At 38.9% G+C, this 17,348-nt stretch overlaps 1 protein-coding gene across 7 annotated transcripts in view; it reads left to right on the forward strand.

Annotated features, from left to right (window-relative positions):
* MIA2 (MIA SH3 domain ER export factor 2) overlaps positions 1 to 17,348 on the forward strand; it is a 38,204-nt gene that overhangs the window by 459 nt on the left and 20,397 nt on the right. The window contains exons 2-13 of one of the 7 annotated variants that reach the window (XM_075103449.1): positions 1,183 to 1,316; positions 2,625 to 2,711; positions 3,057 to 4,212; positions 8,265 to 8,483; positions 8,603 to 8,700; positions 11,847 to 11,978; positions 13,938 to 13,959; positions 14,079 to 14,167; positions 14,561 to 14,632; positions 15,363 to 15,473; positions 15,814 to 15,885; positions 16,308 to 16,412. In XM_075103449.1, coding sequence (XP_074959550.1) covers positions 1,183 to 1,316; positions 2,625 to 2,711; positions 3,057 to 4,212; positions 8,265 to 8,483; positions 8,603 to 8,700; positions 11,847 to 11,978; positions 13,938 to 13,959; positions 14,079 to 14,167; positions 14,561 to 14,632; positions 15,363 to 15,473; positions 15,814 to 15,885; positions 16,308 to 16,412 — 2,297 coding nt within the window. The other 6 variants (XM_075103450.1, XM_075103453.1, XM_075103452.1 and 3 more) reach the window with 6 other exon arrangements.

A 17,348-nucleotide genomic window follows, 5' to 3' on the forward strand; every position in this document is an offset into this window, starting at 1 on the left:
TTCTCAGGTTTCCTCAAAGCAGGCAGTATAAAGCAGCTTTAAAATATTTTTAACTCATTCTTTACATGTACAAAAGAAATTTTTACAAAATGGTAGGCTATAAACTGAGAAAGAAGACTATATATGGTGTTTATAGTACGCTCACAGCCCATTCTGCAAAACTCTATTTTTTTTTTTACTGTAAGAAAATTGGTTTGGGTTTTTTGTACTCCTTCTTACAAAAGACACTGTTGATATATTCTCTTTACTTCTTCTTCTTCTTTAACATGAAGTAGGAGCAGTAACTAGTTATGGAGTTCCTGGGCAGTAAATAGCTCTGCAGGAGGCAGAGCCACTGAATCACAAGTGGGCAGTGATAAATAATGCCCCATTTATCATCCATTGATTACCACTGTGAAACCCGTCATAATCGTATATAGTTGAAGCTGTTTCTAAGCTGTCTCCATTGGTTTGGCAGCCTTAACTGTTCAATGTTGATAGCTTGTCCTGAAGTGGAAGAGACCTTAGATTTCCTCTGCTGACGGATCTTTATTTTCCTGTGGAGCCATACTGACTTCAGTGGGTTCTGGATGCTTGGAGATGTCTGTCTTTGTGGAAACAGTATGTGGAATGGGCTCCAAACTGACCAGGAGACAAAGATAATTTAGTGTCATTCAAACTGAGTCAGAAACTTTGGTTTTGACAATGAGTTTAAGGTTTATATTGCTTAAACTTACCTATTTTCTTCATAAGATAAATGTATTCAAAATAGAGGACAAAATCCCTGAAATAATTACTAGATTTAACTTTGAATTTCTAAAATATGCAATCATAAATATGCCTGGGGAACATTTTTTAGCTGTTTAGATCTGGTTTTTGTAGTTGAACTTGCTAATTCTCCACATGCATTTCAGCATTGAAAGCTTGGCTGAATATGGACTGGAAAATGCCCACATAGGACAAGAGCTTTTCCCCTTGATGTCTGTAGTAAATAGGAAAAAAAACAGGATAGGGGTGCTTGTTGCTTAAGTTGCTTTCTGCTTGATTATATAAATGGATTAGTATCATAAAAAAAGCACATATTGATGTATTAACAAACATTTTAATATATTTATACATACCAGACTCCTTCAGTAACCTATCTGGCTTTGGAAAAAAATGGCTGCTACACTTATTTTTCTTTCTTTCTACATACTATTCCAGCGGCGATGAGCAGAGTTCAAGCTACTACAGACTACTTAGGGCCTGATTGCCGGTATCTTAACTTCAAAACAGGGGAAGAGATAATGGTATACTCCAAACTTTCAAGAAAAAATGAAAACTTGTGGACAGGAAGTGTAAGTACTTCAATCTGAAAGACTTTCCCAAAAAATAATTTAAATAGTACAATAATAGTGTAACAACTGCAGTCCGCTTGCTTCTAGGGATCTTCCATCTCTTTTGTAATATTAACCACTTATGGATCAATATAGTATTTGGGAGATTGGGTCATTGTTATTTTCTTTATATAGAAAGGGAAAATCAAATCTTGGCAAAGATCACTCATGGAGAAGCAAATTTGAGATCAGAATCCAAATTTTCTGTCTCCTTCATCTAATCATTTGGCTATAATGATTTCATCTGGTTCCCTTAAAAACATTCAGGTCTATCAGGTCAGGTACCTACCTACAGGTCTGTGGGTAAGAAGGTTTTACAGTTGCTTAATCAGTGATCCAGTACTGGGACCTTACTTCACAGCTCAGTGCTCAAGGAAATTTCCCAGAGAAGTTATTGTACATATTTAATGATTTGGAACAATTGATGATGTAGTTAGAGTAACCATGTAGTCATGTTATAGCTAAGAAGGAACAGATGCATTGATCCAAATCCAGCTGCTAGTAGAACTGTGTAAGTGCTTCAAAAGCAGAAGATATTTGTATACTTTTTTTGTTGTAAATGATCTGTCACATTTATTGTTTAACTGTGGAATTGTGTCTTCTTCTTTTTCATCTGAGAGTATCTTTGCAGGTACGTCGCTATTCCTTGCTTTCCAAGGTGTATTCCTCCATTAAAGGCTATGTGCAATGGTTTGATGTAAAGCTAGTGGCTGGTTTCTTGGTCAGACTGAACCTTACTTAATTCTTTTGGGCATTATCATCACCTTATTTTCTGTAGTGTTGCCATCTTCATTGCCATTTTCTCTCCAGCTGCAGCTGGCCTCGTACCCGAATTTCATATCCTACTTTTCTTGTAACTTATTAGGGGTCATTAGTTATTAAGGCACGATTTTTCTCCCACTTGAGTCAATGGAAAATTTGCAGCTGATTTTAGCAGGAGCTCATTGAGACCATCTGTGCACACACCACTGTCTTCATTTGAAGCAACGTTAAGGCTGCTGGCTTGGTTCTGCACAAACACACGTTCATAAAAATAATACAGAAAACAATAGTATGGAGTAATATACTTCCCCTTGCTTTCTGAAATGGCAAATGGAACACCTCTGTGAAGGAAAAATAAACCAATCTTTTGACCAAACAAAATGAAGGGGGTAGGGGAAAGTCCTATGAACTTAGTTGTTTATTCATACTTTTCCAGCGTATATACAAGCACCTAATGTACTTTTCACTGAAGTTTAAATGCTCTCATTCCCTTTATATTTTTTACAGAAAGGAAAGGATTTTGGATATTTCCCAAAAGATGCTGTGAAGGTTGAGGAAGTTCTTATTGCAGAAGAAGTTGAAGTGCTCACTAAGGTAAACCAACATCACCAGATTTTCCAATGTAGTTCACGGCAATCAAAAAATCTAATATCCAGTTAGAAATTCAAGTGTCGATGCATATTTCATTCCAGATAATTCAGAGCAAGGGTTTTTTCATTATTGTTTCATTTGTGTCTTTATTGTCCTCTAAAATAACGTTTATCTAATAAATGATATAGAACCATTATGAATAATGTATTTACTTACAGTCCTCTGTGTAAAGTTATACACACTTATATCTACACAGAAAGAAAGAGAATAAAGATATATTGCTGTGCTACACGGTGCTGTAGAAAATTACACATGACAACATAAAAGAAGTTAATATTGTTCTTTTAGGAAACTGATTTCCTTTGTCTTCATGGAGATAAGTATGCTTTTGAAAATGAAGATGGCGCACTACATGATCACAATGAAGAAATTGAAAGTGAATATTCATCATCTGATGCAGAATCAAAGCTTCATGAAAATGAACTCTTAAAACATTCAATAGACTCCATGCTAAAGGAAGAAAGAGTTGAATCCGTTTCTGAAAATGATTCCAAGGAATCTCACGCTGAGGAGGAGTCTGCAAGCGAAGAGTTGCTTAGAAAAAATGACAACAGAAAAGATGATACTGAAGGGCCACAAATGCAAAACAGTCTCCCACTAGAACCCATCCCAACTCAGTCTAGTTGGATTGCAGGATGGTTCACCACAGGAAGTAAAAACAATGAAGAGCCCTTAAAAGCCATTACTGAATCTTTAGAAGAAAATACATACCGAGGCAGAAAAATTGTGGTAACTGCTGAAAATGACTTACAGGAGCCCAATGATAAGGAGGAACAAGAATCCCCTGCTTCTGTTTGGTTTCAAGGTGGACTGACGGACTTTCTGTATTTTGGTGAAAAGAATGTGGATGTTGGTTTGGAACTAGAAAGAAATGATCTGCAAATCCAAGAGGTTTCTGGTGTGCCTGGACATTCCAATAATGAACAGGAAACAGAAGTCACAGAGTTATTGACAGAAGAAGAAAAGTGTGAAAGCCAAGAATCCAAATCAAATTGGTTTAATTTGGGTTTAAGTAATGTTCTTAGTTTTGGCTATGCTGAGAAAGATACAATTACAATTGCCATGGAAGAGCAGCAAAGCAGAGAAACAGAGGATGAAGAAAATAAGAATGAAGTACAGACTTTAGACCAGAAGAAATCGCATGTGGACAAAGAATCAAAGGAGACAGTGAAAGCAGTGACAGATGATGATGAAGAGAATTACGCACAACAAATAATAGATTCAAACAGTAACATGCCAAATCCTGGGGAGACACCAGCAAGTGTGCATACTCTTGATGACATCAAAAGCACAGAATCATCTTTTGATATGGTAACAGGTGACAAAGAGAAGCCAATTGAACCTTACAGTTCAGAACAAGACTTCATATCAGAAAGCCAATTGCTGAAAAACACTGAAACTAAAAAGAGAAATTGGGAGTCAGAAAGCAAACTTGGCCCATCAGGTTGGTATAAAAATATCTATAATAGCTTTATTAATTATAATATGAACACAGATGATAATCAACAGGGACATGAATCAATTGTATCAGATCAGGTGTCTTCTTCTCCTAGCTCGCCTCAGAACTGTGATCCCACACAAAAAAATACAGAAGAAAAGACTGACATAGCTGAAGAACAGATACTTCTCTTATCTTTTAGTCATTTTGCAGACATTCTGAAGTTCCAAGGTTCAACACCCAAAGAGCAAGTGCAGAGCTTCCAAGATTACATGTTTTTAGTGAAGGAACCCCTCAAATTGAAAATTATGAGAAATATTACAAGGAAATAATAACTGATCAATGAAAGTTCAGGTAAATCAGAGAGCTAGTGAGGAGCTGTCTGAAAAAGATGAGGGTGCATTCCAAGAAAGCAAGCTGTTTTCCTCATTAGATGTGCAAAACAATGAACACAGTAATGAAAAAGCAAAACATTTTGTCAAATTAGTTAGCAATAGTGATGCCTCACAAATTTTATCTGTTGAAACACAAGTACAACCTGAAGTATCTCAAAGACAATATGTACCCTTGTTTAGTTATTCCAGTGCTGAAGAATATGTTTCTAAGGGTAGTGAAAGTCAGGAAAACACTAATATAAAAGGTTATTGTAATGACCTTGTCTCCAAAGATTCTCTACATTTACCGTCAAAATTATATTTTGAAAATACAGTGGAAATTGGAACTTGTCTGCAGGGAAAATAAAATATGGAAACAGTTGAAACAGTAAAAAAAAACCAACCAAAATAACCTGAACACTTGTATTCAAGAACCTGTAAATTCAGAAAATCAATTACCAAGTTATGGGGAACTACAAGACACTGCAGATAACCATACAGGTGTCAAGAAGACCCCATGTGATGGTGAACCAAGTCTTACTCTGGAAATACCTGAGAAAGGAAAACCAGTCAAATGCTGTGATACAGAACAAAATTTAGCATTGAAAAGCTGGTCCAAAATGGATGATGATGTAAAAGAGAAAATTCACAAACCAGAAAATAAAAACGACCCGCTGGGTTTTTATGAAAACAACATAAAATATTTCAGTAATTATATTTTTAATGATGAACGGGATCAGAAATCTGAGGAGTCCCAAGAATTGACTCCAGACCAACCTTTGTCTCCTCACCCCCCAGCTAGTGACTTCAACTCAACAGGTACCAAAACTTCCAAAGAAGTTGGCCGCTTTGAAGACATATGGAGTTTCAGAATGGAAGGTAAAAACTGCTTGCTAAGAATAGAACTAAGCTTCTCTAATGAAAAAAGGCCTCAGTATAAGCCTTGATAAAATACTATGGGGGAAAGAAACTGAAGGCATCTCAAATTAGAAGGTTAAACATAATGCATCAGATAACAGCGACGCGGATACCTCCGAAGGAAATGATCTTTCTCTTCAGCTGGCAGTGCAAGATCACTAACGCAGTGGAGGAAAAAAAAACCCAACAACATCTACCAGATTAGTAGAAGATAGGACAACATTTGATGCTGTTGCTGATGGCTTGTCAGCAGAAGCTACAAACTGAACAAATTCCTATGAACATGCAACATCATTAGGAATACCTACCATTCTGTGATTCTGTGAAGGTGAAGCAGAAATAACATGGGAAGATTCATGTTCCCAACATGAGCTTCTGGTACCAGAGAATAAGTCAAAGGACAGTCTTAGTCCAGATTTTAGAAATAGAAAATCACATGTGATATAGTAAAAGAAAAGATTATTCTGTATCATCAGATTTAGGCCCATCAGTTCAAGCCACTATGACAGTGCAGGATACATAAGCAGAGAAAATTAATCTAAATTTTGGAAGGCATCATCCAACACTACTTTAAAAGGTACCATAATACAAAAGCCTTCAGCTGAATTCAAGTCCAAAAAAAATCTTAAAAGAAAATTTATTGACAGTAAAAGCAACAGAGCAGTCACATGATATTAGTCTGACTGAATGTGAACTTTTACCCTAAAAGCCCTCTAAAATAGAAGACAATTTTATAGGAAAAAAAATAGCATTATAGTTAGTGTCTCCTAAAGCCCTCAAACTAGAAAGCCAGACTGCTATTAAAAAAAAAAACCAGATTAACTAAATCACAGCAACCTGGGGTTGCTCAGAAACCTGTCTGATAAAGTATCTGTTGAAAAAGAAGATACTCTCGCAACTGAAAGGAAGGATAATACTGAAAAATAAATTGCAGCTACCAAAACAAGACAGGAGAGGGAAAGAAAAAAAAGAAATAATCTCTTTTTTGAGAGAAAAGAAAGAAATCACCCTGAGGGAAAGAATCTCTCAGGATCTGAAGGATCTGAAAATCAGTGAGAATCAAAGTCCAGAAATACACATAATAAAAATTATATTCTAACAGAAAGGGTTCCAGGTAGTATTTTTAACAGACCATCAGGGTTCTTTGCAAATGTATTTAGTAAAACTAACAATTAAGCCTGTAGGGAAAAGCCTGAGGATACATGTTTTGTTAAAAAACCCCAAATGAAAATAGGGATGACACTAGGACTAGTAGAATTAAACAGTGTACAGAAGAATGAGATGGAGTCAAGCAAAAAGGAATCTGGACAAGAAGAACACAATACTAAATTTGTAGAAGGTGCAGAAGATTACGAAATCAATTTAGAAATCATGCAAGATAAATTTGAGGAAGGACGGCTTGGCATTTTGGAAAAAATACTGCTACAGAATCCAGCGAAAACAAGGAAATCGACAAAATCATAGTAGGACAGACAGAGTTCATGTCCCAAAACCCAAGCAAAACCAGGCAAATATTGTATGTTAAACACTCAGATTTATTAAACCCATTGATTACATTCCAACAATTTTATTTAAAGTTAAAACAGCATGTTAAGCAACCCTTAGAGCATCTCTGTGAGGGAAATAAAACTGATGCAGCCACACTAGCAATTTGAAAAGATGCATCATGAGATCACAGCTTACCCACATAAAGACAATGTTATACAGAGGAAACAAGTGATTATATCTGCACAAAAAGGGCACAATTTGGATGTTGGGCAGGAAAAATGTATAGAAAAAAGGAATGTTTTTCTAGAGCAGCCAGAGCTTTTGTCAGCTATAACAATTAAGTGTGCAGCCCGAACAGCAGCTAAAGGTATTGGATTAACAGTGATTTAGCAAGAACAAGATATGCTTTATTTGAGAAAAAAAAAATACAACAGACATAACACTGTCTCCTTCTGGTGATTTAAAATCAAGAGGTAGGGAGCCTAACTCATAGTAGTTAATGACTGATTTATAATATATTGAGGATCTGATAATACAGATTGAATTAATATAATGGTAACAGTTTAACAGCCAGTTTCTCTTCCTGACTTTTGGCTATTGGACTATTTGTGATGGGTATCTTTGGCCAGCAGTGGCTCAAAGCATAAAATTAAAAATTAATCACTTTGTAAATGGTATTTTTTTTCTACTTGAGTAAGCAAGGTGTGGGGTTTTTTGAAAGCGGTATTTGATTTGCTTCAGTAAACTTATTCCAGGTCACTGACACTGAGGCAGCTAGGTGCCTTCAGTCATACTTCTGCGTGAACATGCCTGTGGTTTCTTGTATTTCACAGTGAAGTTTGTTATCTCGTGAGGAGATGTTCATCTTTAATCCTGCATGGCATTTTTAATTGTTCTTTTCGTAATAATTTCCCACTTGCATTTGGTTATCATATGCGACCTGCTAATCCTGGACAGGGAATCTATAGGCTAACTATCAAAACCAAGCATACTTTTTCCTGAACATTGATTTAAACTACTTTACTACATCACCAGTTTTGCTTAAAGCTCTGTCATCCAAACTGTGTTCTGAGACTATTATTTGAACCAGTATTTCTTAAATCATAAATCTGTAGCACATTTTTATTTTGATGTAGCACTCTAGTGTCTGGCTTTAAGTTGAGGGAAATTAAAAAAATTTAAAATCTCTATAGAGGCTAATATAAAGGGGTGTGTGTGCATGTGTGTAAGTTGAATCCTCTGAAAATAAGCATGATAACCCTTCACAATTATTTCCAGGAATAGGCAGTAGAAGAAAGCTACTAGAAGAAACACCAGAGAAGGAACATGAAATGAATGCAGCTGTAGACAGCGAACACGACAGTGACCAACATTCAAAAGCAATAGTGATTCCTTCAGTAAATTCTGAAGAAGAAATGGACAGTTCAGTAGTTGACTCACCATTTGATGTCGAAAAGCCTTTCACAGATGCCATCCAGAACTACGTTCCAAGTAATGGCAAGTGTTAAGTTTCTTAATTTTAAGGAAAATAAATTTGTAATGTTAAAAACATTAGTTGGAGTTATATTGACAACTGTAATGTAAAGCCTTTTTTTTTTTCCTTATGAACAAACCAGGAGGCTGGATATACCAGATACTTCTGTGCTTGAATGCTATTGAGATCGGGGAATCGATAAAATCTATATTTTCCGCAGTGACAAGTATTATCAAAAAGGTAAGAATTTTTAATGTGCTATATTGTTGCCATTAGTGCAAAATTAAGCCAGTTATTGGTTATGTTCTGCAGTGAAGCTACTAAAACAAGAAAGAAAGAAAAAAAATATCCTTTAAAATAAACCCTCTGCAGTCGCCTTGCTTCTGGGGTTATCTGATGCTAAATGAGACAGAGATGGAGCAAGAAAATGTCAGGTTAGCTGCTCTTCATCTGCGTCTGTTGTTTGCACTGCAGATTCTGATTAACTTAGTGTGTTGGGTTTTGGTGTGGTGATTTTTTGGGGGTTGGGTTGGGTTGTGTTTGGGGTTTTTTTGGTGGTGTTTTTGTTTGTTTGTTTGTTTTTACAGAACAGCCAGGAAACACCTCAGTGGTCAAAATAACAGCATTTGGGGTTTCGTTTGTTTGCTTGTTTGTTTTTAAATTAAACTCATAGCTCCCTCTAGTTCCCATGACAGTACTAATGAAATTTCCTTGGACTTTTCGAAAGTTTGTGTTAGGATAAGTAAAATAATCAGAATACTTCAATTGCTTCTAAAAAGTAATTTCAAAGCCTTGATTCCCAAAGATTCCCATTGTTCATAATTGTATAAAAAATACTTTTCTAAGCAAATATATAAAATACTAAATGGGATGATGATTGCTATGGGAGATGTCTTAAATATCAAACCGTAGGGACAGAGTGAAGGTTGGCCTTACTGGGCATAACTGCGCAAGAAGCAATGTGGCCAGAGGAATGTGAGAAATGGTAGATGGTGCTGCACTGTCCCGTCCCCTCTAAACAGAAGGGTACTATCAGGTAAAGTGGTATATGGTACGCTTCATTACTTCTGGTACTTTGGTGTAACTTTGTGTAGGTTAGGAGATTGAAGGTTAAGAACCACATAAATTTGTTCCTGATTTCCAGTGTACTTGCACAGATTCTGGCTAAATTGCAGCCTAGAAGAAAACTGAAGGGCTTTGAAGTTTTTTCCCTCACGAAGCAGCCTGGGTTTCAGTGCTCACTGATAGTTCACTGCTACCGCCTGACTTGTTCCTGTATCGCTTGATACAGCTAAAAAACCCACTTCCACCTGCCACGGTCGCTTAGGTGGTACCGGTTTCATGGGCAAGTCATTCACCTTGTGTTGCGAAAACCGAGTTATAGTATATTTTTTAAAAGTGCATGTAAAAAAACTAGGAAAAAAAGTAATATAAAACCAGAATTAGTCCCGGTGAAGGAGATTAACTAGAATCCACTGCTATGCAGCACGGCAGCTACCGTTTCTCGCACCTTGCCTTACACTTGCCTATCAGCAGCCCCATAACGATCAATTTTTAAGAAAAAAAAACCCAAAACCAAAACGTGGCCGAAGCGATCCCGCCCGGGCTCCGCCGCCCGCCCTCAGCGCCCCGGGCGGCCCCGCCGCCGCCGCCGAGCACCTGCTGCCCTCCCCCGCCGGGCCAGCGCCAGCTCCGGCTGCCGGCCGGGGCGGCGCGGAGCTGCGGCTGGGGCCCGGGGAGTCCAGCCCAGGGAGTTTTATTGTCGGGACGATCTGGTGCGGCGGGGTCGGAGATGGAGAGAGCAGACGGCCATGGGGAGGTGAGCTTCCCTGGGAATGGCTCCCGGGGGGACGGGGGCAGGTTGGTGGCCACGGCAGGGCCAGCGGCGGGCGTACGCTGAAAGGAGCTGTCGGTCCTTCCCGCCCGCGGGCGTACTGCGAAGGGGAGGGTGCGGTGGGAGAGGGGACCCCCGGGCTGCGCCTGCCCCTCTGCCCCGCCGGCTCGGGAACCGGGAGCCGCGGCGGGAGGCAGCCCCGCTCCGGGCCCGGGTGGGACCGGGGCCCGCCGCCGCGCTCTCACCTCCCCCGGCAGTGGTATCTCCCGCTCCGTCCCCAACCCTCCCCTCCCAGCGGTGGCGCTGCGCCCCCATTCGTGTCACAGTGGTACGGCCTGCCGCCCCCTTCGGAATCTCCCGGCTGCGCCCCCCTCTCCCCGCGGTAGTGGTTTGTCCCCCGTCCCCCCTCCCCACCGCAGTGGTACAGGCCAGTTGTGGGGCGGCGGGCCGGAAGGGGCCGGGCGGCGGCAAGATGGCCGCCGGCGGCCGGGGGGATGCCGTGGATGTCGCCACGGCCAGCCTGTGGCTGGGCCTGCGGGAGAGCGCCCAGCGCTACTGCGGGCTGGCCTTGGAGGGGGCGCGCAGGGTGAGTGCGGGACGCGCCTCCGCCCGGGGCCGGCGCCGGCGGGCCGCCGCGACGGACGGCGTCTTGTGCCTCGGCGCTGGGGGAAGCGGGGGTGGCGGGGGGCGCGGGTCTGAGGGGAACGGCCCCGCACCGGGGCGCACGGCTGCGGCACGGAGACCCCGGCGGCGGCGTAGGGCCGGGCTGCGCGTCACCGTGGTGCGTGAGGGCCTGGGGGGACCTCGGGCCGTGCGGGTGCTGTGGCGGAGCCGGCCCTTTCCTCGGGAGCAGCAGAGGTCTCGGAGAGCCAAGGCAGTGACAGGAGCGCTCCCGGATTACAACACGCGCACGCACCCCCCCCCCCCCCCCCGCTTGGCTTAAAGTGGGGGTACGCTGGCTCTTGTATTAAAAAAAAAATCGAGATTAAGACTTTCCCGCACAGTAACACGTTCTTAAACGCAGGTCGCACATAGTAAATGTGAGCTACATTAAGCAGGTTATACCTTTGAGAAAATGGTGTTATCCATTTACAAATAAAATGTGAGTGTATTTAAGTGCTTAATATGTGTTAAATCATTGACTGTAATCAGTATGTTATTTTAGCATGAAGTTGGTTGAGCAGGTTTTTCTACCAAGTGAATGTTCTACCAATAAATCATAAAATACCTATTAGTATTGATTCTTCTAGCAGTGAAACACATAGGCAACTTGAAAGAGAGTTTACCCTAATTGGTAGGTTCTGAAGGAAAATTTTTCAGAGTTTTATCCAGTCATCATCATATCTTGTTGGAAATTTTTCCTTATTTTTTTCTTCACTTGGCAAATGTATAATTTAAAAATCAAAGGCTTCCACTAGCCGTTTTCTTAGAGTTTTGGAAAAAGATAGACATACAGGCCTTAGAAGTAAACTAAGTTAACGTGTGATGTCTATTTCTGTTGGAAATATTAATCTCTCTTCCTTTAGTTGAAGCTTTTTACTTTATCTTTCAGGCTGTGGCTTCACTGCCTGAAGATATGAGGCCTGGTCCTGATCTGTATGGTTTCCCGTGGGAAATAGTAATTTGTGTTGGCATTGTTGGAGCCTTTACAATTCTCTTGTTCCTGTATAGAAGTTATCAATCAGTAAGTGTTCAAATTACATGCAGATACATAGAGTGCATTAATGGTTTGAATTGAAATTATTATTCTGTTCAAGATACATAATGCTTCAGAGTTTTAAATCTGTTGTGATTGAATTTAGAATCCCACTAAAAGAGAAACTGAGAAGTAGGCTGTTTTGTCAAGACAGTGTTCGGATGCCTACTGAGTGACTGTTGTCATTAGAAGAAATGCAGTGAAACTTGCTGTAGTAAGGCTTCCTTTTTCCTTCCTTTTTTAATTTCTACACCAGACTCAATAAGTCCTTAAATAATTGTCACGGGATACATAGGTCTTCCCTACGGCATACGTATTGTTGTGTGTATCGGTATCGATGTGACTACCCTGCCTATAGCCAGACCAGGTCTTTCAAGGTAATTGTATGCAAAAGCAACCCGGATGGATCCCATCAAGGCGGGTGCATTTTAAAACTGTTTGGACAGTGACCTTGATTCTGTTTATTGGAACACTGAACCGATTTTAATGTGTGCTGTTTGTGAGCACTAAGCTGATAACTTGGAGAAATGCAGTACTGAAACCTTTTAAGGCACAAACCAGATTATATTTTTGAGGTAAGGGTTGTCTTCTGTTGTAAGTAATGATGTGAGTAATAATAGCTGCCTACCATACTCTCGCTACTAATGAAATGGGGTCAGTGTCCAGAATTCAGTTTTCTAAATTTCTCGCCACTTTTTGTATCCTCTTAAGTAGGCAGAATGTGATTTTTGTTGCTCAGTGCAATGACATTCATGTTTAAAGATAGCTTGCATGGTGGTTTAGTTTTTCAGATACGAATAGCTGCATTTTTAGGATTCTGATATCAGCTTAGATCTGGAAACATGCCACCTTATTCTGAAGCAGCAATTCAGATTGTCTGGAAGGGGATCTGTATTTGTATAAATTAATGTATCTATAATTTGGGTCATTCCTTCTGTTTTCTGGCAGCATCCCTCTAGGTGGTATGAAAGAAGTGTTTCAGCTGAAATCAGTCAAGCAGTCAAACTCCAGTACTGTTTTCTTCCTGCATGTGTCACTAAGGCGCTAGATGTAGAAATCATTGATAGCTTTTTAGGTAATCCATACTTAGAACTGCACTGACTGCTCTTTGAAGAATTAATGGTTGCTTACTCAAAAGTAATGGGGTTTGGTTTTGGGGGATGATAGGATCAGGTGTGCTTATTACTTTCTTCCCCTTTTTCTATTACTTGGACTCCTTGGCCATCCCATGGCTTTAAATGAGGAAGAAACAGGGAAAATCTAAGGGACCCATTTTATGTTGGGCACATGGTCCAGGCCCAGCCTTGAGAGGGATGCTGTGTTGTAAGCATTTTGTGAGTTCAGCCAAGTTGTGCATCTCTTGTCCGGGCCATTTGTGACAGATCTTGTCTCGCAGTTTGTTAGATTTTCATTCTAGGGCACTAGACCCCACGTGGCAGCTGCTGATTTGGCACTGCCCACTGAGGTGCATCTGGGCAGGATGCACAGCAAGTAGTGCCCTTACTGCAGCTCTGTTATGTATTGTAAAGCGTGGGGCTTTTTGCTCATGAGAAGTTAAGTCTGAGCTGGCATGTGGAGCTTCCCTCTCCCACCCCTTTCCTACTATTTTGGCTGTGCATGTCCACTACGACTTTGTGTTGGCAGTAACAGTTATATGATGACTATACAGTCGCGTGTTATAAAAGTGATCCAGGTAAAAAATAACCTCCCTTCCCCTCTTTTCTCTGCTTAATTAGAATGGGAGAAGGACAGGGTAAGCACACAGCCATGGAGGGGATAAGAGCAGAGGATGCAATTGCAAATTTTTAACAGCAGCTTGTATTTATATTCCTTTTTTAAGTTCCATGGTTAAACTGATCATGGAAACACAGCTTAAAAGATTAATTTTCAGATACCATGCAAGAGTAATTCATCAGACATTTTCAGTATTTATTCTTTTTATTTCAGGTTAGAAGTCGACTTTATGTAGGTAAGCTTATTTTTCATACTGTTTCTTTGGAGTATGACTTGCTTTTTCTTTTTTCCTTTTTTCCCCCCTCCTTTTAATTATTTGGATGTTGCAACACTTAACTGCCCTTCTTTTTTTAGGAAGGGAAAAACAGCTTGCTAATAAAATTGCTGAACTAGTTGAAGACAAATGCAAAATTCTTGAAAAACTCAGCCTTTGCAAAAAAGAGGTAATGGTCCTCACTTATTGCTTTCAGTTGTCACAGAAACGGGCTCAATTTATCATGTATTTAAAGTATTAAACTTATCTAAAAGTAAGACTTTTAAAACCTTTTGAAGTGATTCTTCAAATGCTTTTTCCTATCAGTGCCCTTAAGTGCAATTAAGGTGTTAGCAAATTTTGCCTTTAACTCTTAATATACTATATTTCACTGAAAGCAACTTTAAAATGTCTTTGTTTTACACCACTGGGATAATCTGCTAGGGCTAAGGCTTTTCTGATTTCCAGCATGGTGCATTTGTGAATATTTTGGTGGTGGCTGTGTTTCAGACTAGAGCATCATAAATTAATGCTATTATTTAAGCAATTCTTTACATTCTGACAAAAAGTATTTCCTTTTCAGTATGAAGATTTAGAATTGTCTCTGAAGGATGATAATGTTATAAAAGAATCAACAGACACATCTTCTTTTGAGGTAAAAGATAAATGGAAATTGTTATTCCTACTAATTAAGGCAGTATTTCAGGAAAATGCTGTCTGTATTTAAAAAAAAAACCACACCAAAACCCCCCAAAATGAACAACAATAATCAGAAAACAAAACCCCCCAAACCTTAATTGTTTTAATTGAGAGCTTTGTTACTTTAGTCCTGGGTAATCGAAAATTACATAGAAGCAAGGCATTTAAATTAGGAGAAGTGTTTGTAACAATTGCATTAAAAATGATTGATACTGAAGCAAATAGCACATTAGACAATATTTAATGTTTTAAAAAGTAAATTGTTCCTGTTTCTAGGAGAGACTAGTGCATGAAGTGTTTTTTTCTCACATCTGATGTAATTCAGATATATTTCATAGGCTACCAGAGCACAGATGTAAACAAAAATTACCACTACATTGTTTATATCCCCCAAATTGAGAATATATTTGTAAAAGAGTTGGAAAAAGGGAATCAAATACCTAATGGGGTCTATAAAATTTAGGTGACAAATAAGCAAATAGATTTATTTCATTCTGCACCTCAGATCCTATAGAGCTAATTGTTAGAGGTTTTGTTAACGTGCAGAAGTCTCTAGAGTACTTTGAGATTTATCCTTGATATGGTGAAATTTGTTAAATATACTTTGTCATATTTAAACCATACTTGTCTTCATATGTAATTAATGTAAAATGTTTTATGTTAACTGTCAAAACAACTTGATTTAGGAAATGCATGAAAAACTGAACAAGTCAAACTTGGAACTCAACCAAGAAATAGAGAATCTAGAAAAAGAACTGGAAGAAGAAAAAACTAAGCAATCAGAAAATGATAACTTGGTAAGAATAAATAGAATCCTGTCTTTGTTACTACTCATTTAAAAAAAAATCCCACAAAAAAATTCTCTGTCGAGAAGACAAACTATTCTCCTAGGTTTTTTTGGTTTTGTTTTTTTTTAAACAAAAACTGCATTTCCCATTTTGTCTCCCCTGATACTCCCTGTAGTATGTTAGAAAAATGACACCCGTAAAGGAAAATACTCAAAAGGAGAAAAGCTGGTTTTACTGATTTGGCCGTAGAATCTTCTCAGTTTGAAAATTAAAATAACTTTATTAATTGCCTAGACCTTTTCAGTCAAATCTGTGGAAGAAGCTATATGACAACAATAATAATTTTCAGGTGGCTGAAATTCAGAAGAGAGTGGAGTCTTTAGAGAATGAAGCAAAATCGATCCAGTCACAAATTGATGAGGTATGTCCAATTGTTATTGTTTCTGTTTTCAAATCTTTGCAATTTCTCTGTTCTCCATGTAGTTACTCTTTTAATTTTTTTCCTATTAAGGGTGCAGAAATAATATGCTGCGTAAATAAGAAGATTTTGTGAGGCTTAGTACTTTTGTGTGACTTGATTTTGCCACTTTGAGTTTCATACAGCAATTGACATTTATTGGGAAGCACAGTTGCCTTGTCTTTTCTTTGCCTTCTTACTCCACAATGATACCTAGTGTTGCAAAACTACAATCAGCAAAAACTGTTGAAATTGTACAGAAAAATAGGAGAATACATATATGTAACAGCTAGAAGACCTAAGAATAAGTCCAATAATAACATCATGACCCCACTTACATCTTCACCTATACTGTTTAAACAACACAGTTTTTTTATTTCACTTAGGCCAAGTCCACCCTGAAAGTATATCAGGTTAATACAGAGAGACTCAAGACATCCATTCAAGATGCAGTAGATGAAAACTGCCACCTCCAGGAGAGTGAGAAACAGGTAGGTTCTTCGAGGTTATCCTTAGAAATACTGTATTTTCTTATGATACTATGTAAATATGATTTCTCCAAGGAGCTCATCCTCAACATGTTTGTTAATACCTCTGTGTGTTCTAGTAAATGGAATGAGAAAGAGGGCACAGCTTTAAAATTATTTTTATGCTGGAATAACTTTGTCTAAAATAGTCCTGTTTTAAAAGAAATTTAATAAACATGCATAGGGTTCAGTGAGAAAGAGAGCATATGGTCATGTAAGACTAATAAGAACTTTATTGAGACGTGGAGGAAAGCAGAAAGATTTGAGCAAGTCCACAGCTAGGATCCTCTAAAGAGGCAGAGAAAATGCTTATACTTCATCCAGAAAACAAAAGAAATTAAGACATTGCAGAGTATGCAAAAGGTAGGTAAGAAACTTACTGTAGTACCACTATGGATGAATTAATGGAAAGTTAGGTAAATAATCGAAAGGGGCAGAAAAGACTGTTACTTCCCAAATTTTAGCTATTTATTTTCCTCAGTGCCATAGCCAGATCCCAAAGAATGCTGATTATTTTAAAATATGTTCAGCATATGCAATAGTTGTCCTGTGCAATAAATAGTTTTGCATGAAATTATTCTGGTTTTTTCCTAACAAAAAAATAATCTCTCTGAACATTAAATGGTCCATGGAATGTTTTTTGGGGGTTTTTTGGGTTGTTTGGGGTTTTTTTTAATGGATATGTGCTTATTTTCCTGTCTGACTGATGATCTAATCTGACAGTAGCCTGATAGATATCTTATGGGGGAGTAGAAGTACAGGCCTGTTGGTTTTTAAGTCTTATACAAAGCTGGGGAGTGCTTTAGTCCTCTGTATCAAAACATTGTGCACATCAGACTTACTGATTCGGGGGGTGGGGTGGGGGTGGGGTTACTGAAAATAGAAAATTTTCTGGAGGAG

This window comes from Phalacrocorax aristotelis, chromosome 9 (genome assembly GCF_949628215.1).
Source record: "Phalacrocorax aristotelis chromosome 9, bGulAri2.1, whole genome shotgun sequence".
Lineage (NCBI taxonomy): Eukaryota > Metazoa > Chordata > Aves > Suliformes > Phalacrocoracidae > Phalacrocorax > Phalacrocorax aristotelis.